We start from the raw sequence: 23,369 nt of genomic DNA on the forward strand, positions 1-23,369 counted from the left end.
TGTTTTCAATGCTCCTCACTCATTTCAACTCGGTGAAGCTTCTGCAGACGCGTTACTCTGCAGCGACATTCGTTCTAGGCTCTGGGAGACCTGCGAGGACCATAAACTTCTGCTGTGTCCTGCAAACATTCTTAGGGAAGGTTTAACAGTCTTTTCATCTCAGACTTACGGTTCAACAGCAAAGGCTTTAAAAGCAGTCTATGGAGTTAAAACCATTTTCACCATTTGGCTCTATGGACTGGCCCAGGGAGAAACCTTTCTGATGTTCTGGGCCAAGCTGAGAAAAGACAGCAGCAAGGATGACCGAACGGGTTTTTCCTATTTAGCAAAAAGCACACCCACCAAAGAAAAACCACTAAACACGGCTTTGATTGGGAAGGCAGCCTTCAATGAATGACATCATTCCAAGAACATAAATCTTAGTTTGTATGATTTATTTATGTTAAAAAATCCACATATGATGCTGGGTTTTCAATGGCTTTGTTTAAGTGATAGTTTTTCCTTTTTAGTGAAAGTTGGAGCGATGATAAACAGCTCCAGCTGTAAAAATGAAAGGCGGAGGTGAAGCTGAGGTGATTATTAGAGAAAAATGCTGAGTGGGGAGGGGTATTTGGCCCTTCCATCCTCTAAAATGAAAATTACCCTCTGCCACAATGTGCCATGAACAATTACCTGCTGTTTATTAATTAACCTCTTTTAAAAGCACCACATTTCTACAAGAAACTGTTATTTCTCTAATGTGAAAACTGGCTTATTCGTGTTTATTAGAACAACTATGTCCCATGTGGTCCAGGCTTAGTGCACACTTAACTGACACGCATTTTTTTTAGTGGCACATTTGATGATTGGAAATACCTTCCTAGAAAAAGCCCAGACACTCAGCACGACTTGCTTGGCGTGTTAGTCCTAAACTGAGCCCCTAAAGCCCCTGGCTGGAGCATGGGGCCCTCTCCCTGACAGCAGCAGCCACAGCACAGCCCTGGAGAGCTGCTCCAAGAGTGGGTGCTGGGAAGGAAGGGGGCTCAGGACTTACCAGTGAGAGGCGGACTCAGGAAATACAGACTCCAGTGCCTGAGTCTTCCTGGACCCTGGCAAATAAGTGTATTGGTCATTGTCAGAAGAACACGGGTGACCAATAGGCCAGAGCGCCCTCTGGGTGGCATCGCTGTAGTGGGGCTCTTGTGGTGCTCACACTCCCAGCACCATAAGAGCCCCAGGAAAGGGTCCCAGGCAGAGATCTCTTCTCAGAGGCACCTCTGCCACCCTGCACACCCCGGAGAGCTCTATCCCTGCAGTGTAAGTCATCTGGGGCTTTGTGGTCAGGGAGCTCTTCCTCTGAGTACTGCTTCTGCCTCTAAGGACAGGTCCTTGCCTAGGTTGCTCAAGTCTCTGAGCATCAGTCTTCCCATCTGTAAGGTGGGCACAATCACAGCAGCCACCTCACAGAACTGGGAAGGCCACACAGCCCACAGTTGCAGCCCAGGGGTGGGAAGCGAGCAGCACAACGCCTAGCACCCTGCCTGGCGCGGCACTCAGGCCAGGGAGCCTGTGGGTGAACCAGCTTCTCTCCTAGAACTCTGGCTCTGCCAGAGTCCCCACCCCTGCTCCCCATCCTGCTGGGGACCCCAGAACAAGCCAGCTTCCTTTTCCAAACACAGTGCAAGCGACCTGGGCAGCTCCTCACTGCTGTGTCCTCGTCATATGGTGCTGGCATTAGCTAACTGAACATAGGACAGCCCTCTGAGACCTGATGGATTATGGAGGTTACAGAGGGGTGTCTCGGCCTCAGGCACTCAGCACAGACCCTGCCCCAGGCTGCTGCCTCCACACCATGACATCCTCATCTCCCTGGGTCTTCCCCTGGGCTGAAACCGCCTGTGGAAAACCCAGGGAAACCTACTCGTTCAGCTCTCTCCAATCACTCAGTTATGACTCATCCATTCTTTCACTGAGGACAGAGCACAGCCCAGCCTTGGGTCAGGTGCTGGAGCTTTGGGTAAAATGCCTTGGAAGTTCCAGGTCTGAAGGAGGAGACACCCTCCTGTAGAACTGATGGAGGAGACACCCTAACTCATATCATAGACTCGAAGCTCCAGGAGCACTGAGCCTTGCAGCGCCTCCTGCGTGAGGGAAGGAAGGAATGAGTGAATGGAAGGGAAGTGTGGGCTTCAGTTGCCAGGAGACCAGCTGGCCCTGAGACACCTCCACCCGACTGGCAGCACCAGGGCAGGACAAGGTCAGGAGGGCGGGGCTTGACTGAGAGCTCAGGGGCCCCTGAGCCAGTTAAGGCCTTCGTGGATGAGTGGAGCAGGTGGCTCTTAGGGCACCTATCCTCACTCCTGGCCCCAACTTGCCCTCTCTGTGTCCAGCCAGGAGGTGGTTACCTTCTAGGGCTCCAGTTCAGAGCCTCTGGGAGTAGCCCTGGGTTGTGGGAGAGGAAGTGCAAGAGGGCAGGTGGGAGGAAGAAAGGCTCCCTGACTCTCCAACAACCTGCAGGGCTCCAGGAACTGCAAGCCACTCACCTGGGTGCAGCCGCCCCACGACGGGGCCAGGCTCTGCCGCCACTTGTTGTACCTTGGGGAATTGGACTCCCAGGAAGCTGGAGGGGCTGCTCAAGGGTCCCAGGAGACAGGAGGCAGAAGCTGAGCTTGAGTTCCTCCTGTCTCCCCGCTCCCCCAGCTGTCTATGGGCCCTGGGGTCCCAGCAATGAAGGGTGGAGAGGGGAGGGAGGCTGATGGTGTGGGAGGGGTGAATCACTCTGTCTCACCTCAGTAGAAGCCCTCCCCTCTTCCCTTCTGCAGCCTATGGGAGCTGCCCTGGGTGTTCCCCTTGTAATTCCACTGAAGTCATGGGGGAGGGGCTGCTGAAGGCTGGACCTGCCCTCTTCACCCAGGGCAGGCCCCACCTAGGTCCTCAAACAGGTGACCTGTGGGGGCTGCAGGGGGCATATTGTGCACACAGGGGTGTTCCTGCCACTCAGGGCCCCTGCCTTGATGAGGAGGCCCAGGGACACAAAGTGTGGGGGTGAGGGCGCCCCACAGCGCAGCGCCGGGTGAGGAGACCAGAGTTCCTGAGTTACCTGTGCCTGGCTGCTCTTCCAGCCCCGGGGGCATGGACGCCGGCAGCGTTCTGGCGGCGGGGGCAGGCAGCCCTTTCCCAGGAGGACGCCCGAGTGATTCCATCACCTTCGGGTCACTCTACAGAACTGGTCATTTTTTCCCTGCCTGGGGCGATCCTGGTGTCTGCTCTATTCTTGCCGGCTCTTTGAGCTGTGTCTCGACCGCCACCACCACTACAGTTACTGGTTTAGTAGAAAGCAAAGCTCGCAGGGGTAGACCCTTGGGTGTCCCTCCGGCCACCTCACTCCGCTCCCGTCCTTCCCCGTAGGTCCTGCCCCAGGAGGTGGGAGGCCCAGAGGCGAGAAGGTATGCTCAGACCACGGCCCCCTGCTTCCCCCACCCCACCTCCTCCTTCTGCACCCAGAAAGGTAGTTTGTGTCAGATCCAGAAGCCTCAGCTCCCCAGGCCATGCTGCGGGGCCCGCCCAGATGTGTGGGAACGCGGCCCGCCGGTACTAAAAGACCTACGTCCTTGGAAGTGGGTACGGGGATGGCGTATTCCCTCCCGCGAGGTTCGTTGTATCTAGGGGGGCCTGGGTCTCCAGTCCTCCCCCACCCGCTTCTCCCGCAGGCCCTGTCCCCCACCCCCAGCAGCCAAAGCGCCCCTGGCAGCCCCTGCCTTCTCCCCCAAATCCCCTCTGCCCTCCGCAGGATTTGGGGTGCTGGATGATGCCATCTCAGGCTCGAGTCTGCGCGAAACCTCCGGGTTTCTGGAGACCCAAAGGGACCTGAGAGGAAAGCCCAGGGCGGGCCAGATTCTGCGGTGGGGGTGGGAGGAGAGCGACCCCGGGGACGGCGGAGCCGGCCCTCGCCCCTCCTCCACCCAGCGGGCGAAGAGAGTTCCGGGAAGGCCCGGGGAAGGGGAGCGAGGGGAGGAGACAGAGACGGGCAGGGCCGGCTCCAGAGCCTCCTTGGGGCGATCCCTGCCTCGCAAGCCTTTGACCCCCGCCCAGCAAATGAGGCCCACGGGGTGGGCGACCATGGGCCTCCACCTGGCGGCTTCCACCCAGCCATTCTCTCCAGCCAGCCCTGCAATAAACTCCCGGAGGAGCACAGGCGCGCCGGGTCCCATTTCACAGACGGGGAAACTGAGGCGTAGAGAAGAAACCCACCGCAGCTCCGTCTCCACGGTTTCACCTGTGGGGTATCAATCTCTCAGGATCAAAGGCAAAATTTGGTTTTCAAGCTAAGAGGGCCGGCAGTGTGGGGCAGGGCGCTCTGCGGAGAGACGGCCGGAGGGGGCCTTGCAAGCTGAATATGGATTCTGGCGCAAGCCGATGCGGGGAACCGGCTTGGTCACCCGGCCGCCGGCCCTTGTCCCGCGCTCTGGGCGTTTGGGGACGCGGAAGGCGGACTCCCACCTGGCGACTCCCGGAATGCGGCCATCAGGCCCGGAAGGCTACGAGACTCGCCATTTTCGTTGCTGCCAGGGCCCCGCCCGCGCGCGGCCGAACTGCGATCTGAAGACAGAGGCAGCGTCTACGCGAGCAGCGTTCTGGAGCGGTCCCTCTGCCACCTTCCCGCGCGCAGTTCCGCGCGAGCCGCAGGACGCGGGCGCTGTGGGTAACGAAGTTGCTGCCGGTGTGCGCAGACCGGCGGCCCCGGGGTTGCGGCGGCAGGAAGGGACCGCCACTCCACGGCTGCGGGTACGCGTGAACACACAGCTGAAGGTCACACGCAGCGCATCCAGGCAACGACATTCGTTGGCGGATTTTTAAAGGTTCTGAGATCAAGAGGGAAAGCGTGGGAAACCGATTCCGTTTATTGCCCCCAGCGGCGGGGGAGCTCCCGGTTGCAGACACCCAGCGGCTCGACCACTGCAGCGTCCCGGCCCAGTAAGGGCCGCACACGAGTAGGAGTCGTTGGGGGCTTCCTGCACCTTCTCAGTGAGCCCGGTTGGGCCTGGATTAGGCTCCCTCCTGGGCCCAACGGGAGGAGATCAAGGGAGTTCAGGTTCACAGTCTCAATCTCTTAAAACAAAACAAAACAAAAAACTCCGAATTGGGCCGTTGAAGTGCACATGGGGCATCCAGATACTCCCGACATCTGCGCAGGAGAGCGGGGCACCCTGGTGGGGATGCCAGGACACAAAGCCGGGCAGAGGGGTTCCACTGGGATGGCCACAGCATCGTGCCTGCTGATGGCAAGCCGGTCCCCGGAAGCTGCCCATCTGCAAGGGACAAGGATCCTCTTGCAATCAAAATAAGTCAGTTTCCACACATCTGGGGTTTGTTCGAAATCAGCGACGTGGCTCACATTCCTGGGAAGTCCACTCCTCCCAGCTACCCACTCTGGGACCTGGAATCGGGTATCAGCTTTGGGAGGTCCCTACATTTGAGCAGTGCAGGGAACGGAACCTTGCCACCACTGGGCCAGAACTGGGACCTGTGTCGTGTCCTCTCCAAGTATTCCAGGGCACAGGAAGGCTTCCCAGGCCTCGGGTGAGAAGAAGGTTCAAAGGGACCCAGAAATATTGACCCCAGAGTCTGGGGGGGATTCCTATGGCCCCAGTGTGCAGCTGAGGCACAATGCTGGAGGAAGCACCCACTTCGGGTCATTTCAGAGGCCTGAATAGGGAAGAAATGGCCTTTTCGATGACTTGTGTCTCCCACCCACCCCCACCATTCTAGACCAAACGCAGGCTCCTTCCAGCATTCAGCCCCCATTGAGACCCTGCGAGGTACGGGGTCCAAGCAGCCCTCCTCCATGTTCCCCTCTGTCTAGTGGGAGCCAAGTCAGCCATCCCCAAGGGCCCCTGTGGTCTCCTGCGTCCTGCTGCTCAAGTCTGGGAGACATTCCCACCAAGTGTGGGGCAGGAGAACATGCCCAGAGAGTGAGAGCCTCATCCTGGCCTGACTCAGTGGCCCAGATATTGGGGGTGGGGTGAGTGCTGGCGGTCTGGATCCCACCTGGGGCATTTCCAATCTCCCAGGAAAGCCCGTTGGTAAACCAGAGGCTATGTGCTTCCTTGCTACCTGGAGGAACAAGGTGGGGGTGTGGAGTGAGTAAAACCTTGACTTGGAATTCAATAGAGCCTGAGGCCAAGTATCTGAAAACCCATGGCCAAGTTCAAACCCCACAGAGGAGCAGGAGGGAAAGGGGTGAGAACCTGGTGAGGTCAGTCCATCTTGCAAGGTGCCGTGCCCACCTCCTGTCCTGCACACCTCCTGTCCTGCACACCTCCTGTCCTGCACACACAGCCCAAAGCAGGGCTCTCTGGGACCTGAGGGGCTGGAGGTGGGGGCAGCTGGGGCAGCTATGATCCTGCCAGTTGGCATGGGGCACAAGACCTGGCCAAGCGAAGGGGCTCTCTAGCCCTAGAATGCATTTGTAGATTCAGGGAGTGCAGGGTGGGCCGACATGGTAGTTCTGCTACTCAATGGGCTTCTGGGGAACCCCTGGGGCTTAGGGCCCTCCTACTCGATGTCTAATAAGATGCTTCCTCCAGCGCTGCAGGACCAGCATTTCTGGCTCTCAAGTCTGCCCTTTTCTCTAAGGAATTAACCTGGTCATGGGTCTGCAGCCGCTAGAAACACTGGGAGCCTGCAGGGCTCATGGGGAAATCACGTTTCCATGGACTCCCTCTCTGCCCAGACCCCAGCAGAAGTAGGTGGTTAGCTAACCTCCAAGACCCCAGCTATAAGATTGGTTGTGGAACTCGACAGCAGCGTGCAGTTGTCCAGTGTAGGAGCCTCTTTGTGGTCACCCCACACTCACTGTCCTTGGACAACTCAAGGAGGTCAGTGGGAATGAGTTCACAGCACTCACACTGCCAGCACAGGGGCCCCAGGGCCTGGCGTCTGCCCCAAGGCTCTGCAGACCTAGACTTGGTTTGAAAATTGCCCTTAAAAGTTTTAATACCAACCTTTTCCCCACTGGGCCTCCACTTGCCCTACCTGTTCCCCAAGCCCCCCAAAGCCCTTGCCAGACAGGAACACAGACCTGGGCCCCAGGGAGGATCTGCATGTCCTCTTCCCTGCTTCACTCTTTTTCCTCATGGGACTCCTCAATCCTGACCTGCACTCCGCTTCTAAGTCTGGCCACGCGGGGGCAGGGCCTGGCCAGGCCAGGATGCAACCCCGGCCAGGGCCCTGGCCTTGGGGACAGCCTGCCTGGGCTTCTCGAGCAGGCTGGGGAGACACTGACCCACCGGAGCCAGGGCTGCATCAGTGCCTTGCGGGTAGGCAGCCCAGCTTCTCTCTGGCCAGGCTTGACCGGCAGCTACCCCTCCCCAGGCAGATCCGTGACCTCATCCCTACCCTACAGCCTGGAGGAGGGCAGGGGCCAGATGGCACAGACCAGCTTGCTCCCATACCTCCTGCCCTTCTTCCCTAGGTGCTGGCAACAGTGCCAGGGATGGCTGTCCTGTCCTAGCCTGGTCAGGGTTCTGAGAATCACCTCCTGAGCTGGAGGAGGAGGCATGGAAAGGACCCAAGAGAGCTGGGGCACCCCTACAAGAAGGCCAGGACTACACAACCTTGGCATCTGTTGGCTACCTCCAGGCCACAGGCAAAGGAGGCCTTTGCTGGGCTGCAGGGTAAGGGTGGGGAAGGGACCCTCTTTGCAGGTGGGAGTGCTTTGCAGGCACTATGGTAACTTCCCCAGGCCTCCTCCCAAACCTGCGGAGGCTTCAGCAAGGGGGAACTGGGTCCAGAGATACGGGAGTGACCTTGAGTCCTTTCTAGCCAGCAGCTCCAGCCAGGTTGAGCCTACCATCGGGAATCTGCCCTTGGTAGGGTTTAGGCAAGACAGCGCCTGTGTTCTTGGGCTCCAGCACCTCCCGCCCACTCGGGTGAGCAGGTTCAGAACCGGCCTTGGCCGTCCAGAGCTGCAGCAGTGCCCTAGTCTGCTATGCTGATCAAGACCTCCAGAGCTGGGCCTGTAAACTGAGCTGTTCTGTGCCCCAGCCCCTGTTGAAAGATGGTCAGGGTGTGGGGAGGGTGGGTAAAGGGGTCGATAGACCCTCAGAAGGATGGCAGGGAATGGGGCTGTGCCATTGCTCATGGCCCTTCCCTGGGCAACACTCACCTGGTGCCAGAAACAGCAGAGGTAGCGGCCAGTGAGCGCTTCTTCCATCCAGGGTTCGGGCGGCGAGCTGGCTGCAAGACTGGGCACCCTGGAGCCATGGGAGCCGTATCTGGGTTCGAATCTGAGCAGGGAAGTGGTGCCGACTGCGGAGGATCCAAGGCAGAAGGCCCAGCGCACCGCCGCCACCGGCTCCTGCCCAGCCCCGCTCCGCTGGGCTTTTCCTCTGGGGTAGCGCGGGCCGCACGCCCTTCCCCATCCGGGGCGCCTCTGCTAGGACACCGGGGTCTCGGATTTCTCAGGGCTGCTGCGTTTCACCTCCTTTAACGCGGAGGCGCGGAGTTCCACGTGTGGGTCTCAGTGGAGCCGCCACAGGTCTCATTACACAACAAAGGGCAGGGAGGGCACGGCCAGGAGCCTCGCGGGGCGGCGGAGAGACCCCACATCGCGGGCGCGACCCCTGCCTCGAGCTCAGGCTGACTCTGCGGCAGCTCCAAGTCCCGTTCCCGGGCAGGACCTCGGTGCTCCGGAAGGGTGCGGGGGAGCAACCCGGCCAGGGCAGCGCCTCGGTTTCCTTCCAATTCATTCTCGATTCCCAGATAGTCAGATGAGAAATCCGCACTTGGACCGTCAGGTTCCTGGGCCGGGGCCACCCTGCCTGCGCTTAGCCCGGCCCCTCCGCCGCAGCGCCTCGGAGTTTGGGGGCTGCAGGGGAAGAGGAAGCGTCTGGTCGGCTCCTATCCGCGCTGCTCCACCTGCGCCGCCGGCCCTTCCGCCCCCTACGCACCTGGGCCCGGAGAGGCCAGAGGGGAGTGTCCCCAGAGGCCCAGGTCCCTGAAGGTGGCCCAGCTCGGGCGCTCGCGCAGCCGGGTACTCACCTGGGGGGCGCGGCGGCAGGAGCGCGCGGGCGGAGAGGTGCGGGCGCCCTGGGACAACCAGCCGAGGACGCCTGGTGTTTGGACGGCCGCCCCCGCGCTGTCCCCCCTTGCGAGGCGTGTTGGCCTCCGCGGCCTCGCGAGGGACCGAGGGCGGCGGGTCCGAGTGCCGCCCGCCGGCCTGGGCAGTGGCGGAGCGCAGAGCTGGCGGCGCCTCCGCTGTTGTTTTTGAGCCGCGAAGCCCGAAGCAGCAGCCGTTGGGTGGGGGCGAAGGGGAGGAGGCGGGGGCCGGGAGGCCCGAGGGGGGCGGCGGGGCCCGGAGGGGCTTCGGAGGAGCCGGGTTCTGGCGCGCGAGCCCCGACGCCCCCTCCAGCGCCCCGCGGGGCGGGGACGGGGGCCGAGGGGAGAGTGCAGGAGAAAAGCGGGCCGGGGCGACTGGGAATGCAAAGCTTTTTAATTAGTAATAAAACGCTGTAAAATGGAGCAAAACCAGCCCGGACCCGCGTCCGAACTATCGGCGCGTGTGCCCCGAGATCCAAGGAAGTCGTGTGGAAACCCGCAGCCGCCGCCCCATCTTCGGCCCCGACTGGGGCAGGAGCAGCAGTGCGACGCGCCGCGACGCAGGGGCAGGGTGGGGGGATAGTCACCTCGCCTCCGGGGCCACCTGGGTCCTTTTAAAGTGTCCGGGGTGCGGGCCCCGGGCGGGAGCGCCGAGCACGGAATGTTTTCTTAAAGGGCCAGTTCCGAGCTGCGCTGAAAAGGGGGGGAGAGGGGGGAGAGATAAGTGAGACGAAGACCGAGAAGGCCGAGGAGAGCCCCCCAATCCCGCGCCGAGGCGGCGGCGGCGGCGGCGGCGGCGCGACGATGAGGATGATGAATACATTGCAAAGTTTTTTTGGCCCCGGCGAGGGGTGTCAGATTGAGTGCTCTGTGCGCATGTGCGAAGGTGTCCAAACTGACAATGCTGGGGAGATGAAGATAGTGTGTGGCTGCTTCTGGACTCAAGGAGGAGGAGAGAGATTCCGCGAGCCGACACCATGCGATCCAAGGCGAGGGCGAGGAAGCTAGCCAAAAGTAAGTCTCCCGCGCTCGGCCGCGCCGCGCCGCCGGGGCCCGGGCCGCCGGGCCGGGGCGCCCGGGCCAGGGGTGCGCGTCGGGGCGCGGCCGGCGCGCCCGCGGCTCCGGGCCCCCGGCTCGGCCGCGCGGCCCGGGGGGCTGCTCCGCCTCTCGCGCTCCGGGGCGACCGGGCTCGGCGCGGAGGCTCGGGGCGCCCGGGCCGCGCGCTCCCCGAAGGCGCCGGCCCCCTCCCCGCCGAACCCCCTCCCCCCCCACCAGTGTCAGGCGCTCGGGCCCGGGAACCCGAGGCGCGCGGTGGGGGCCGGGGAGGGGGGCGGAGGGGGAGGGCCGGGGGTGGAGGGGAGCGAAAAGTGAAAGTTAGCGAAAAGTTGACGAAAGGGGAGAGCAACTTTTTCCTCCCCGCTCGCTCTCTCCCTCTCTCTCTCCGAGTGGCTCTCAGTCCTGGTCAAATCATATTCCGGGCTTTTGAAATAGTGGGCGCTAGAGCACCGCCTTTGGCGTCCGCCAGCCGGGCGCAGAGGAGGGAGACCCCGAGCCGGGGAGGGGCGGAGGAGGGGGCGCGGGCCGGCGCCCACCCGGTTCCGCGGGCGCAGGGGCAGGGGTAGCAACGGCGGGACAGCCGCAGCCACTTGGGGAGCAAAATGGAGACTTTTGCCCGGGCTGGGAACTGTGGTCGTGAAGTTTATCCCCCGGCGGTGCCCCGCATGGTGGAGGGCGCTCCTCTGGGACGCCGGCAGCCTGCGCGGGCCGCCCGGGCGACCGTGCCTCCGACAGGAGGGTCCCTACCAGGCGACCTCCCGACCCACCGCTACCGCCCTCGGGCCCGCGCGGACCCCTCTGTACCCGCTTGCCTGGCACAGCCGGGCCCGGCGGGGACAGAGCTGCCCCGGCCAGACTGCCTGGTCCTCGGTCTTACTTTCTCTTTCGCTCCGTCTCGGCCGAGCCCCGGGCTCCGCGCGCCCCGCCTGCCGCCAGCCGGTCCTTGCCGCGGGCCGGTTGCTCCAGCCACCCGCGCCCTCGCCCGCCACTGCGCCTCCGAGCAACCCGCGCGCAACCCGCAGCCCCGGCCGCCGGCGCCATCCGCGGTGAGGCCGGCGGGCAGGTGAGGACGGGCGGCGCCGCGGCCCGACCAGCGCGGCTCCCGCAGCCCCGCCGAAGCCCCGGCTGCAGCGAAGCGGCCAGTGCCGCGCGGAGCGGAATCGGCGCCGCCTGCTCCCGCCGCCCCCTCCTCTGCAGGCCGCCCGCCCGCCCACCCGCGGAAGAGGCGCCCGGGCCGCTCCCCTCGAGGTCCCCGCCCGACCCACGCCGTTCCGTTCGCGCCTCCAGGGCCAGGTCCCGCCAGGCCGGCCTCGCAGCTCCCGGGGCCGAGACCCCAAGCGTGAGCCGGGTGGGCGCAGGACTCTCGGAGGTTTTCCGAACTCCGCTCCCTCGGCTTGGGACCCGCCGGGCTAGTCCCAACAGCGGCCCGGCGGCCGTAGGCCCCGCGCTCTATGCGCCAGGGAAAAGCAGCTCCCGAGTTATGCCGGACGCCCCTGCGCCCCGCCGTCAGCCGTTCCCGGCCCCTCGGTGAGGCGCCCCCTTCCCGCCGCGCTCTGCTGCCGGGTGCCCTTGGCCTCGGCCTCTCGTGACCTCTGACCCCTCTTGGTGCGAACAAGGCCAGGCGTTTCGCCGCCGACGCGAAGGGGCTGTCTGTGCGCGGCGTTGCGGACCCTCCGCGCGTGGGGTGTACGTGTGCGTGTTCGGGTTCGGTTCTGTGTGTGCACCGCGGGCCTGCTCAGAGTCGGGGCCACCGGGCTGCGTGTGGGCCACCAGGTCAGGCCCTAGCCCAGGATGGGCCCGAAGCTGGAGCGAAAAAGGGGAAAGCGGCCGCGCTGACGCCGGGGCCTTCGCTGCAAGCGAGAGGCGGACTCGGCGCACCCGCGCGGCCTCGGAAACTTCCAAGAGGCCCCGGCTCTCCGCTGGCTCCACCTCTGCCAGGTGGGGAAGATGGCCCGGGACCGGGTCCGCTCAAGACCAGAACTGGTGCCTGGCAGCCGTCTGGTGGCCTGGCCCGGAGGCCGGAGAGCCGGGCCCAGCGGGAGCGCCGAGCGCTGGCTTCCTTTTCCCGAGAGTCTTTAGTGAGGAAAAACCCCATGAGAGGTGATTGCAAGGCCTCAGCCCTCTGCCCACACTTGGCCGAGCGCTGGGAACCCCTCCTTCCGGGCTCCACAGCTGGGACCGCTTGTCCCCAGGCTCCCCAAGGTGGCTGAGGCAGGTTCGGGATCACACTGCCTGCCCTGAGCAAGGCAGGATCCGCTGAAGAATTTCATTTCATCAGGCGATATTTTAAGCAGATGTGGACTTCCCCAGGGACCACAGTCCATTACCCGAATCAAAGGCGGTAGGGCCAGCACTGCAGCCAGCAGGTCCTCCCCTCCCCACAATGCTGACCAGGTCAGGGGACTGTGGGGTGGGGCAGGGGCAAGGTCATGGTTACCAGGCTGGTATTCAGGCTGGGCACAGAACAGCCACCAGGCCAGTGGAGGCGACCCCATGACCCAGCGTTTTGGGGGCCACCGCCGAGTGTGCATCTGGAGGTGTAATCTCGTTTGTGTTTCCCTGGAGACGCCATTCCAAGCCTCCTTCAGGTGGGTTGCTCCTCCGGGCTGGGTCTGGTGAAGGGCTGAATAGTGGCGGCTCTGGGGGTGACCTGGGCTCCCAGCTGAGCTTTCCAAGGACAGAGGTGGCCACTGGGGCACCCAAGCCGGGGCTGTGGCTGAGCTGACGGGAAACCTACAGCCTCCTCCACCTGAGCCTGGGGGCCAGGAGCAGAGTGAGGACAGTTCAGGGACAGGGTCCCCCTACTGAAGCCAAGGCAGTAGGGCCGGTGGGGAAGGGGCCGCTGCGGCCCCACATCACAAACTCAACGCTTAACAAAAGCTTATTGTTTCTAGGGCTGTTGTGAGCCAGGTGGGCAGGTGGGGGGTTAGCACCACCAAGGTGCCCTCTGGACCACCATCCCCCTCACAGCACAGCTGGGGACCTCTGTGCAGGAGAAGGGTGTGCCCGTCGGTGCCCCCATCAGAGCTGCTCCTTGAGGCCTGATCCCCACCTAGGTGGCAGACCCCATGTCCTAGACGCCACATACTCCAGGGCAGGGGGAGTGTCCTCTCCACAAGTGCCATCTAGCCCCTGGGGTAGGGGAGCTGCGGCCCCCCTAGATGGGGACTGTGTGTGTCCTGCTTGTTTCTGAGGGTGATGTGTGTGGAAGGTGTGTTGGAGACAGGGTAGAGGTGAGCAGGGCTGGAGGCCCAACTCACAGCCTCTTTCCTTCTTCCTGCAGAAACAGGCCAGGCTGACTGGACCCTCCCCTCTCCCACCCTCCCTGGGGAAGTTGGCCTCTTCCACCAGTCCCCTCCCCGGAGCCAGGACGGCAGCCTTCCGTCTGGAGGCGGGTTAGGGCAGCAGCGCCAGGACGTCCGGCGGGAGTCCAGCCTCTTGCCCCGCTTCGGACGAAAACATAGAGGCTGCGGTGGAGGGGTGGAGTGCAGGGCTGGCCGCCAGGGCCTGGTGCCCCACGGCAGGGGGCTGTGTGTCGCCCACAGGCCCTCCCTGTGCCCCTGGCTTCGCAGGTGTGCCATGGCTCGGAAGCTGGCAGGAGGGGGCTTGCCAAGCTGGCTTTGGAGCAACTGCTGGGTGGGCTCCTTGGGGACAGGCGCTGGCCATGCCCTAGGCTCGCCAACCACCAGACACCCACTGGGGGTGTCCTGCTTGTCCTGTGAGCGGCTCTTCCAGAGCAGGTGCTGGCCAGACCTCCTGGCCCCTCCTGGCCCCAAGGCTTCCTCCGCTCCCAAGCCCTCCTCTGGGCAGTGCGCAGAGCAGGGGACCAGGGCTGCCGTTTCTGCCGGGAGGCTGTGGGGGAAGGTGGCCCGGCAGCCAGGGGCTCCCCCCACCAGGCCCCTCAAGGGAGGCGAGGCTGGTGGCAGCTCGCTGGGACGCCGTGGGCCCGATTAGCCCCCTGTTTTATTCAATTAGGAGGCAATTAGGGATCCTTGGGGGGCTGGGGCTGGTAATTAAGGTGATGTATAATTAGAGTTTCAACAAAAATTATCCAGGATTAAAAATCTTTTGAATAATTTCGTTTAAAATTTTCAAATAGCGTTAAATACAATTTATCAGGTTTTGAATCAAACCCGTGTAACAAGTCTTGGAAGCTGCAGCTCCCGTCGCCGGCGCGGGAGGACCAGGAGCAGCTCCGGCGACTTGCCCGTGCGGGAAAGAAACTTCGCGAGCGAAGCCAGCTGGCTGGGGCCTCGCCGCGGTGCAGCGGCGGCCGCGGGCTCAGAATCGGGCCGCCGAGGGCTGCAGACGGCGCGGGCCGGGTCGGGGAGCGGGGCCTGGGAGACCCCTGGCCGGCTGGTGGTCTAGGCAGACTTCCCGCTCCCCGCGCACAAAGTCGCGGCCAATTACCGCGGAGCAGCGCCCGCGTCTACACAGCGCAGCCTGGCGCCCCGACCCTGGCCGGGCGGGAGCGGCTCTCTCCCCTTCTAGAGCCCCAGCTTGGACCCGAGGGTCCCCTCCTCCTGGCCTCCCTTGCGGAGGAGGGCAGCCTCCGCGTCCCCAACCGCCGACCCTCGACCTCGTGCGGGACACCGTGGGCGCCAGGCCCCTTTTTGCCTCGGTTCCCTGCGGCATCCCCGACCCGCGCCCCGAGAGACGCGGGAGCGCGCGCCGCCTGAGCTTAAGTAGGGGCTGTAGGGAGAGGGAAGTGCAGAGAAACCGAGGCAGAGGGTGGGGATCGGGCTTTCGAGGGTAGACCTGCCTGCCCAGTCTGATCCGCAGCCTGGGCTCCTGCTGGGCAACCGCGGGAGACTGGCAGGGCTTCCTAGCGTACTTGGAAGACAGGACACCTCCTCTCTTCACTGACCCCGGGAAGACAGAGCGCAGAGGAGCAGGCACCACTTTTGGAAGTGAGAAATCCCAGGCGCAGAGAGGTGGAGTAACTCTTGGGAGGCCACACAGCAAATTGAGGGCTCCACTGAAATTCAGTGAAATGAAGACCTCCAGGGATTCTTATGTAGCATTCCCCTCCCCCACAGAGCACTGCAGGCTGCTGCTAATTCCATAGGGTGTGCGTGTGTGTGTGTGTGTGTGTCAGGGTTTAAGCATTTTCTCAAGGCCAGTGCTCAACTTGTAGCAGGTCTGTTCTTAAAAAGCAGGCAGGACGTCACACGCGTCCAGCGTGTAAGTGACCTCACACCTGTAGGCTGGATTCCTGCTTCGCAGGGTCTGGACTCCTGCTGGGCTCCATCCCCCACCGCTCCTGCCCCTGCTGTGGGTGTCCTGCCCCCAAAGGCAGGCACAGAGGAGCAGAAGCCTTGGTCAGGTGGCCTGGCCTGCGCCCTCCACACCCCCTCGCTCACTGCCTTAGGAGAAATGCAGGAGGTTCAGGTTGGTCCAGGAGGTGTAGGACCTGCCCCTTGCCACCCCTCAGATCTGGAGGCGAATAACCACCCCCACCCCCTCCCCCCCCCCCCACCCCCATCTCAGCAATCAAGGGGAGGTGGAGCTGCTGCTGCCCTGTTGGTCTGAGCTACAGGGCAGAAAGGGATGGCAGCTGACGTCTCTGGTCCAGCCTGGCATGGGCCGTGACTCCTCAAGTCTGGGTGTCTCCTAGGCTGCAGCAGGGCCACGGTGGCCGTTCTGGGCCAGGAGTGCTCCCAAGCTTCGGTGGGCCCAGAGCAGGGGAGGGGTGGCCTCTTCCTGCTCTGACCACTTCACTCTTGGGCTTTTGCCATCAAATCCTCCACGGTCTGGAGGTGCCTGGGCTGGCCCGCCTGGCGGGCCTAGCCTGAGAGGCAGGAACAATGCCCTGAGGCCTGAAGACAGGAGTGCCGGCCCCTCCAAGACCATATTTGTTTAATAGTTAACATTTTGGACAAAAAAGGAGGGAAGTCAGATTCTGGTGAAGGTTTTGCTTATTTTATATCCACTATAACTATTTCTGTCCATGAAAATTGGCTTAATTATATCAATGGAATGTTTCTTTTTCAATTCTGTATGCAATTAGTCCATCTTGCCGGCTGCAATTTATTTTAATAAAAAAATAAACCAGTGGTGTGTTCAGTTCCTCGTCCCCTGGGGACAAATGCGATTGGTGTGTTTAATTTCATTAACTACAATGCGGCCTACTGGAAAAATGTATAAAATCAGCTTTATACAGCTTAAACACTGGCATTTGAAACAAATCATTATTGCATTAGCTGTCACACTGGTAATTCTAGAATCTAAGGAAAAAAATATATTATGGCTGTTTTTATAACCCTTTGCAAATGCACTGTTAAAATAATTTATAATCATTTTAAAACATGGCTGGGTCCTAGTGACTATTTCATCTCCTCTGAATAAGGCTCTGTGCCATCCCATGCGCATTTTCCGCGCTGATGGCGGTGCTGTTTCCAAGCCTGCACACGCACCTCTCAGGGCGGAGGCCGTGGAGCCTGTGTTGAAACGAACCCGGTGACAAGGAGTCACTTTTTCATTCTGGCCTGAACCCCGCTCTTCAGGCGGAGTAGTGGGTGCAGTGACAGGCTCATCTGCGATCCACCTCGGGCCAGAGGGGACCCCAGAGGCCAGAGGCTGCAGAACCCTCAGCAGCTGCTGCTCGCCATCCTCCTGGGGGAGGAGGAGTCACGCACCAGGCTTGACCGAGAGTGAGCCAAGCCCCCCACGCGTGGGGTGCCCACTTCAAATGTATAGAACCAGGAGCAGCCTCTGCTCTGCCCACCTCGAGGCCCTGCTTGGCAAAGCGGCTCTCTGAGCCCGCTGTGAGGAAACCCACCAGATCGACGGTCCTCTCGGGATAACAGGCTTCCCAGCACACTGTGCCGCTCCAGCCCATGCTCCGTCAAGCGTGGGTGTGCGAGGGGGTGTGTCCAAGCACGTGTGTGTGTGTCCAAGTGTGCGTGTGTGTTGTGATCCGTGTCTTTACTGCAGCCCTGGCCACATCTGCACTGACCGCTGGATGCAGGGAGGGTGCGGGATACATGCTCCCCGTCCAACTGGGGTGGACCTGGGGCTCTCAGAGGATCTGTTGGGGCCGGGAAGACGGGGGAAGGGTTTGCTTTTCCTGCTTCTGAGATGTGCTCTGAGGAGGCTGAGTTGTGCCACAGACGCCCTTGCTAGTGGCCGCCGGCTGGTCCCCCGCGTGGAGTGGCTCAGGGAAGGTGTCTGGGTGTGCAGGAGCAGGGACACATGGGCTCAGCTTCTGTCTGCTCCCAGCATCTCTGGGCAGAAGCAGTGGAGCCCGGGGCTTCTCCGAGGGTGTCTGTCTCCTTCCTCGCCCACAGGTAGTGCCAGGGGGGCATTAACAGGAAGGAAAGGGCTCAGGTGACTTAGCTGGAGGCCAGGGGCCAGGGCTGGCTTCCCTTAGGTGTGCAGAGGAGTTAGCTGGAGGCCGGGGCCAGGGCTGCCTTCCCTTGGGTGTGCAGAGGAGTTAGCTGGAGGCCAGGGGCCAGCTGGCTTCCCTTAGGTGTGCAGAGGAGTTAGCTGGAGGCCGGGGCCAGGGCTGCCTTCCCTTGGGTGTGCGGAGCAGAGGATTTCCAGGCTTTACGGGTGCTTCTTAGGTAATTCCCAGAAACCTGCTCGGTTTGCTTGGGCACATTAAGGACTATTCCCTGTCCCTCCTCCTTAGCCTTTCGACTTACCTTGATGGATTTACTTAGGTTTGGTTTTCTCCTCTGATGCCAAATGTGTATTCTATAAGGAACTTCAGCTTGGGGTGATGGTGGGTGTTTTGTCGGGGGACACAGGAACTCCACAGAGCACACATCTCTGGGTCTGAAGCCCCTTCTTGCTTCTTAGAGGGGCTGGTCTGCATCTTGGCTGGCTCTCCCCAAACCTGTGGCTCTGGGGCCAGTTCCCGTTGAAGTGGCCCCCCACAGGGCAGGTCTCCAGGCCTGCAGTTTGCTTTCCGTGGGGTGTGCTGCGGAGTTGGGAAATCAGTAGCTTTGTCTCCTTTCCCACTTTAGAAGAATCACAAAGCTGAATGTTTGGGGCAAATATGAAGTCCTGGTCCATGGGCCTCCTGGAGGCTGCTGGCGAGGTCTCCTGTGGGGCCTGGCCCTGTCCCATGACAGGCCCAGGAGTGTCCCACATCAGCCCCAGAAACCCAGGCTCTGTTCGCCCCAACTCTGCATCGTGTGCGTGTCCTGCTCTCCCAGGGTCCCCAGCCCCATGCTGGCCTGGGTTTGCTGCTGGCCCCCTCCCTCATTGCTGCTGGACTCTCCCCTTTGTGAAACCAGGTAAAGGTGAGGACACTTTGGACAATAAAAGTGAGTTTGAACTTGGTTGAAGAAGTGCGGCCGTGTCTGCACGCGTGTGAACCGGTTCCTCCAGCAGGGGTGTCTGCACAGAAGGATCTGGAAGGTCCACCAGGGTATTTAGTGCGTGCTTTTTCCCGGACGTTGGGGTCCCAGAGCCAGGCTGGGGCGCTTCACAATGTCTCCTCCAATCAGCCAGGCGGCCAGCTGGGGAGCTTCGTTTTTGTCTCCTTGGTCTGTTTGGGAAGCTGACTGGTCAGTCCTCAGCCCCAGCCTGTGTGTGTGTTGTGGGGGGTGGGTCTGCAGGCCGCAGGGGCTCACAGGCCAGGCCCGGTGCGTGGACCACCAGTACTGCGGTATCGCTGTAGGCAGGGCCCGGACCACATGATAAAGCCAAACCACACGGGGGTCTTCCCTAGGCTGCAGCAGAAGAACCGCTCTGACTCCTGCCTTATAGCTCAGCCCTGAAATAAAACATGCAATGATTATTAGCTGCTCATTTCAAACTAGGAGGCGCAGGTGCCGGAATCTGTTCTGGCCCCTGCCACATGCAGTGGGTGCCTCCCCCGTCCCCGCCGCCTCCCCACAGTCGGCCTCCCTGGGTCTCCTCCGTCCTTGCCTCTGTCCTGGGGTGGAAACAGCTGTTGGCACGTGCCACTTTTTTTCTTATCAGAGGCCTCCTAGTTCTTGCAGGGGGCTTGGGGCTTCCGCAAGTTCCATTCCCATCCGTCCGCTCATCTTTCCTGGTGCCAAGCATAGTGTGGTGGGATTCCTGTGCGCCGGGCTCTGAGACCTGCATGTCAGGGGGCAGAGGACCTCTCCAGCTGCAGGATGCATGCTTGGGGCCCACCTGGAGGGAGACAGGGTCCCCGAGCTCTGGGTGGTACAGGCTGCCTCCCGCTGTGGCAAGTCAGGGGCTCAGCAGCTCCACAGCAGGCTCTGTGTCCTCACTGGGGAGTGAGTGGTCCCTCGCCTGGGGGTCCGGACCATGGTGTTCTAAGATGGCAGGAAAGCCAGAATCCGACCAACAGCTCACCCCAATCCCCGCCGCTGGAGACACGAGGCTCAGGGCCTCCTCTCTGCAGTGGCGCGGTGATACCCGTTCCCAGTCCTGTTTCACATTTGAAAGGCCCAGAAGAGAGGGAGGGAGGCTGCCAGAGAGGAGGGTTATGTAATTTTCTTTGCTGCCATGAGCCTCTGTCTCTCTCTCTTTAATTCGGTAGTTCAAATGAAATTCGTTTCTCTAGTACCTGTGGCAGGCAGGACGCCGCCAAGGTTTTAGCGGAGGGAGGAAATGATGAGGTGCATGCGTGAGGAACGGGCTCTAATGTGACCGGGAGCTCTTGCCCGTGACATGGTTGAATCCTGTATCTGATCTAGACCTGGAGGCCGATAGTACGGCAGCTGTGGATTTCCATAACAGACTCCGCCATGGCTCCTGTAGCTGGGTCTCCCAGGGAAAGGGGAACGCGTTGAAAAATGCCCAGACATTTCTCTCTGCCCAACGGGCTGTAACAGCCTCGTCAGAGAGGCTGGTCACATCAGTCCGTAAAACATTTAAACAAAGACCAAAAGTGACTCTCACCGGAGGAGCCCAAATGGTGACCGCAGGGTGGCCGCGGTGGTCCCCGGGCAAACAGGAAGTCGGCGTGACTGTCTCTGACGGCTCTGGGCATTAATCCTCATTTTACCCCCTGCTGCCCACCGCTTCCCTGGTGGAGCCACGTCCCGGAATCCCCGCTGCTGCCCGGGCCTGTTTGGCCTCAGACTATGCTCCCGAGTGAAGGCCGTGATAGGGAGGAGAGGTCTTGGCTATGTCAGCATCTCTCGGCAGTGCTGGCCTGAGAGCCCCTTCCAGCCCCTTCCAGCCCCACATCAGAGGGTCTGCTGTCATCCCTCTCCCGCGTGCCGCCCTGCTGGCCCAGCCCCTGTGTGTGCACAGGGCTCCTTCGGGGTGCGGTTGCAGGGCTGTCGGGGATTGCCCCAAGGTCCGTGGGTCCCTTTCGGAGGGAAGCCTGTAACGCAGAGAGTATCTATTGACTTGGTGAAAATACTGCTGCTTTAGGCAGCAAGCCGCATGGAGCGGCCTGGCCTGAGGGACGTGCCACAGGAGCTGGCTCCCTGGGAGATTTCTGGCCTTCCTTGCGGGTGACCCGCAGGCTCTTATTCCTGGAAAAGCCGATGCGTTTCAGAACTACTTGAAAACCAGAGGGCGTTTTCTTGGCCAGAGCTGACACTGCTTCAGGGAGAAGTGGCCCCTCACATACCCCTTCATCTGGCTGGCATGTTGAGATTGTCTCCAGGGAGCGTGCGGACGTGTGTGTGCTCTGTCTGTCCACAACACACACACCTGCAGGCAAGTGTGCTTCTGAGGTCGGCCCGAGAGGGCCCGCCAAGCTACTCTGTTTCTGTTGATCAGCGACATCGCACGGCTCCCTGCCCTCTTGCACCTTGAAAGAGCCACTTGCCTCGGCTGCACCTCGGTCCTTAGCCCTCCACGGCGCCAGAGTTGGTTGCCTCAGCAGCTCGTGCGCACCCGGCCCAAAGCTGTTCTGCAGCTGGTCACTGTGGGAGAAGAGACTGGAAAAGTTCAAAGGTGGAGAGGCAGCAGCAATCTGGAGCACTTTTCTGAACGCTGTAACCCCTGAGAAGAAACAAAGAGGAAACGAGGCTGTTTAGATAATCCCGGGCCCTGGTGCTTGCATTTAGAAAAATTAGGCCCTCTTGAAAAATTACAGAATTATGCTGCCAGTGTCAGGTTCCCAGATAATGATGTGTCTGTGTGTGAAAATATTAAATTGCAATAACACGCCGTGCGAGTGCCTCTCTGAATGGGGTATTCAGTTCCCAGCCCAGGCTGAGCGTACAGCGAGTGACTGACAGAATACAAATGGTGCCACGAAGCACCGGGGATTTACGGCCAACCCGCGCTTTCCGATCGGTTTCTCTACCCCGGCCCATCCAGCCATCCTTTTCTTTAATGAAACAGCCCGACAATGTGGCTAATTATTTATTTATCACATTAGCAGGAAGAAAAGCTATCAGAGACAGACCAATTTTTCCCTGGAAGTGATTTGACATGACTTTAAAAATAAGATCTACTAAGATATGCTAAGCAGTGTCCTCTGAAACCCCAAATTTTGTTTCATCAACTCGGCTGACAATCCATTTTGCAAAAACGGGAGGCCCGGGCCCCTAAGCCTGCAGCCTGAGAAAAAGCAAACTTGAGCAAGGCCAGCTTGCTCTCCTCTCGGACCAGGCAACTGCTCCTGGATTTCTGTTCTGAGGAACATGTTGGGCAGCTTCTTCCGGGCCAGGGAAATCTGAGCAGCCGCAAGCGAATCTGGGACGATGGCAGATTGTTAATATCTCAGAGCCCCGGAGACTCGGCGTCTCTGACCGTGAGCCTGCGTGAGCAGCGGAATCGGGGCCCGAGCACCCAGTGCTTCCTGGAGAGTGTGTGTGCCTGAGAGTGTGTGTGCGTGGAGCGGGTGGCCGGCCGGGGGGGTGTGCACATTCCGCCGAGTGTCCTCATGAACAAAAGGCCTGAAAAATAAAAGCAGAGAGTAAGGGAGCTCAGAGAATCGGGGGGCAGATAGCATGGCCACGAGGGGCTCTCTGGTTTCACGGCTGGGAATCGGAACCTCAGGGCAGAGGTCCCGGAGTCTTAACTTTCCCTCCGTCGGAGGTGTTAGTCTTACCTTCCCGAGGTTAGATAAAGCCGCTAAAAGCCGCTGTTTGTTATTGAATCTCATCTGCTAATTACGGCGGCGGGACTTGGGTTCGAGGCCCCTCGCAGCTGCACCCCGAGTCCCCTGTGCTGGCGGCTGATAAGGGGTCATTCTGTGCTCTTTCCAGAGCGTTTTAGGTTGCGTCCGCTCCTGACAGGTGACCCTCGTTCAAAGGGAACGAGGGGCTGGTGGCCACAGTGGGCGTGAGAGGCCCATTCCTGCAGCCCGGCCCCGCCGGACCCTGGAGAGACTCCTGGTTTTCCCACCAGACCGAGCGTGGCCGTGTGAGGAGCAGGGCTGAGGTGGGGAGAGTGCCGTCTTGCATTTTCTGACAGTCCCCAGCTCTCTCTCTGCTGGACGTCCTGGCCATACAACTGCTTCCCACCCCCCGGGTGTCAGTCACTAGAGAGCAGGTAGAGCCTGGCCACAGGGCACATGGGAGACCCCCATGGAAGGCCCGTGTCGGGGGCCAGGAAGACCACCTCCTCGCTGCCCTGGCTAAACACCAGCTTTGCAAAAGCAAGACCCTGCCAGCCCTGCTCCCCTGACAGACCCAGAGGCAGAGGCCTTCAGAGCCAGCGACAGGATGGGCAGATGAAGCCACGGTGCCCCAAGGTAGCTGTGAAGCCCCCGTGAGCACTGCCCTAAGCCCTGCAACCCTGACATGTGGAGGCTTCTGAAATTCCCTTGATGCCTCAAAGTTGAGCGCCGCCAGCCTCCAGCCTCAGAGACGGCGCCTGGCTTTCACTTCCCAAACCAACCGAGGCTCCACCACGTTCGATGACCTTGGACCCAACCACAGGAACTTGATGGGCAGGCGGCTGGCCCGGGGGCTCTGGTGTGACCAGGAAGGTGGGAGGCCTCCGCGGCCAGGCCCTCTGTGGTCAGGTCCTGTGCAGTCTGGCCCTGTGTGGTCTTCCTTGAGGGGACATTTTCTGTTCCTTGGGTTCTGCAGGAGCAGGCAGGAGGCCCTGTGGGTCCAGGAGGGCGCCTTGGGGCCTGCCTGGCCAGTGTCAGAGGGGTCATGGCCTACCTGCAATTGGACCATTGTCCCCTGCTGTGGCCACAGGATGGGGCGGGAGAGTGGCCACTCGTGGGAAACCCAGGGTGAGAGACCTCGCCCTCCAGGGTCTGGGGACCATTCCCAAGGAAGCCCTGAGCTGGGCTGAGTGGGGTTCAGTTTTCAGAGATGGGGTTCCGGGGAAACCTCCTTCGCCCCAGCCAGAGCTCCGAGGGTCACTCC

The 23,369-nt window shown here is 61.2% G+C and overlaps 2 protein-coding genes and 1 long non-coding RNA gene across 7 annotated transcripts in view; 1 reads left to right on the forward strand and 2 right to left on the reverse strand.

The window, feature by feature from the left end:
* Positions 1-419: 419 nt before the first annotated feature.
* Positions 420-3,163, reverse strand: LOC126962238 (uncharacterized). Its single transcript, XR_007728638.1, has 2 exons — positions 1,901-3,163; positions 420-1,088 (listed from the first exon to the last, which is right to left on the reverse strand). It is a non-coding gene; the product is annotated as an uncharacterized LOC126962238 (long non-coding RNA).
* Positions 3,164-4,865: 1,702 nt separating this feature from the next.
* Positions 4,866-9,237, reverse strand: LOC126962092 (uncharacterized). 3 transcript variants are annotated; one of them, XR_007728635.1, is made up of 3 exons: positions 9,022-9,237; positions 8,147-8,848; positions 4,866-5,685 (listed from the first exon to the last, which is right to left on the reverse strand). XR_007728635.1 is itself a non-coding variant. In XM_050803062.1 (3 exons), exons 2-3 carry the CDS (start codon positions 8,400-8,402, stop codon positions 4,880-4,882), a joined length of 465 nt encoding a protein of 154 aa, XP_050659019.1. In that variant the 5' UTR covers positions 8,403-8,848; positions 9,022-9,237; the 3' UTR covers positions 4,866-4,879. The 3 variants fall into 3 exon arrangements, 2 of the variants coding, with proteins under 2 accessions (XP_050659019.1, XP_050658928.1); XM_050803062.1 differs by having other exon boundaries at positions 4,866-5,088; XM_050802971.1 differs by having other exon boundaries at positions 4,866-5,288.
* Positions 9,238-9,851: 614 nt separating this feature from the next.
* The window catches only part of PRDM16 (PR/SET domain 16), a 368,708-nt gene continuing 355,190 nt past the window's right edge, over positions 9,852-23,369 (forward strand). For all 3 annotated transcript variants that reach the window (XR_007728673.1, XM_050803184.1, XM_050803301.1), the window contains exon 1: positions 9,852-10,092. Coding sequence is in view for 2 of the 3 variants with exons in the window: in XM_050803184.1 (XP_050659141.1) it covers positions 10,056-10,092 (37 nt within the window). In the remaining variant the exon portion in view is untranslated. The remainder of the gene's footprint in view (positions 10,093-23,369) is intronic.

Source organism: Macaca thibetana, chromosome 1 (assembly GCF_024542745.1).
Source record: "Macaca thibetana thibetana isolate TM-01 chromosome 1, ASM2454274v1, whole genome shotgun sequence".
Classification (NCBI taxonomy): domain Eukaryota; kingdom Metazoa; phylum Chordata; class Mammalia; order Primates; family Cercopithecidae; genus Macaca; species Macaca thibetana.

Coding starts and splice junctions, on each gene's coding strand:
- LOC126962092 (XM_050802971.1), bottom strand. CDS start 8,402: ATGGGGAAGGGCGTGCGGCCCGCGCTACCCCAGAGGAAAAGCCCAGCG. Junction 5,289..8,146: donor TCTGCTGTTTCTGGCACCAG/GTGAGTGTTGCC, acceptor TGTCCCTTGCAG/ATGGGCAGCTTCCGGGGACC.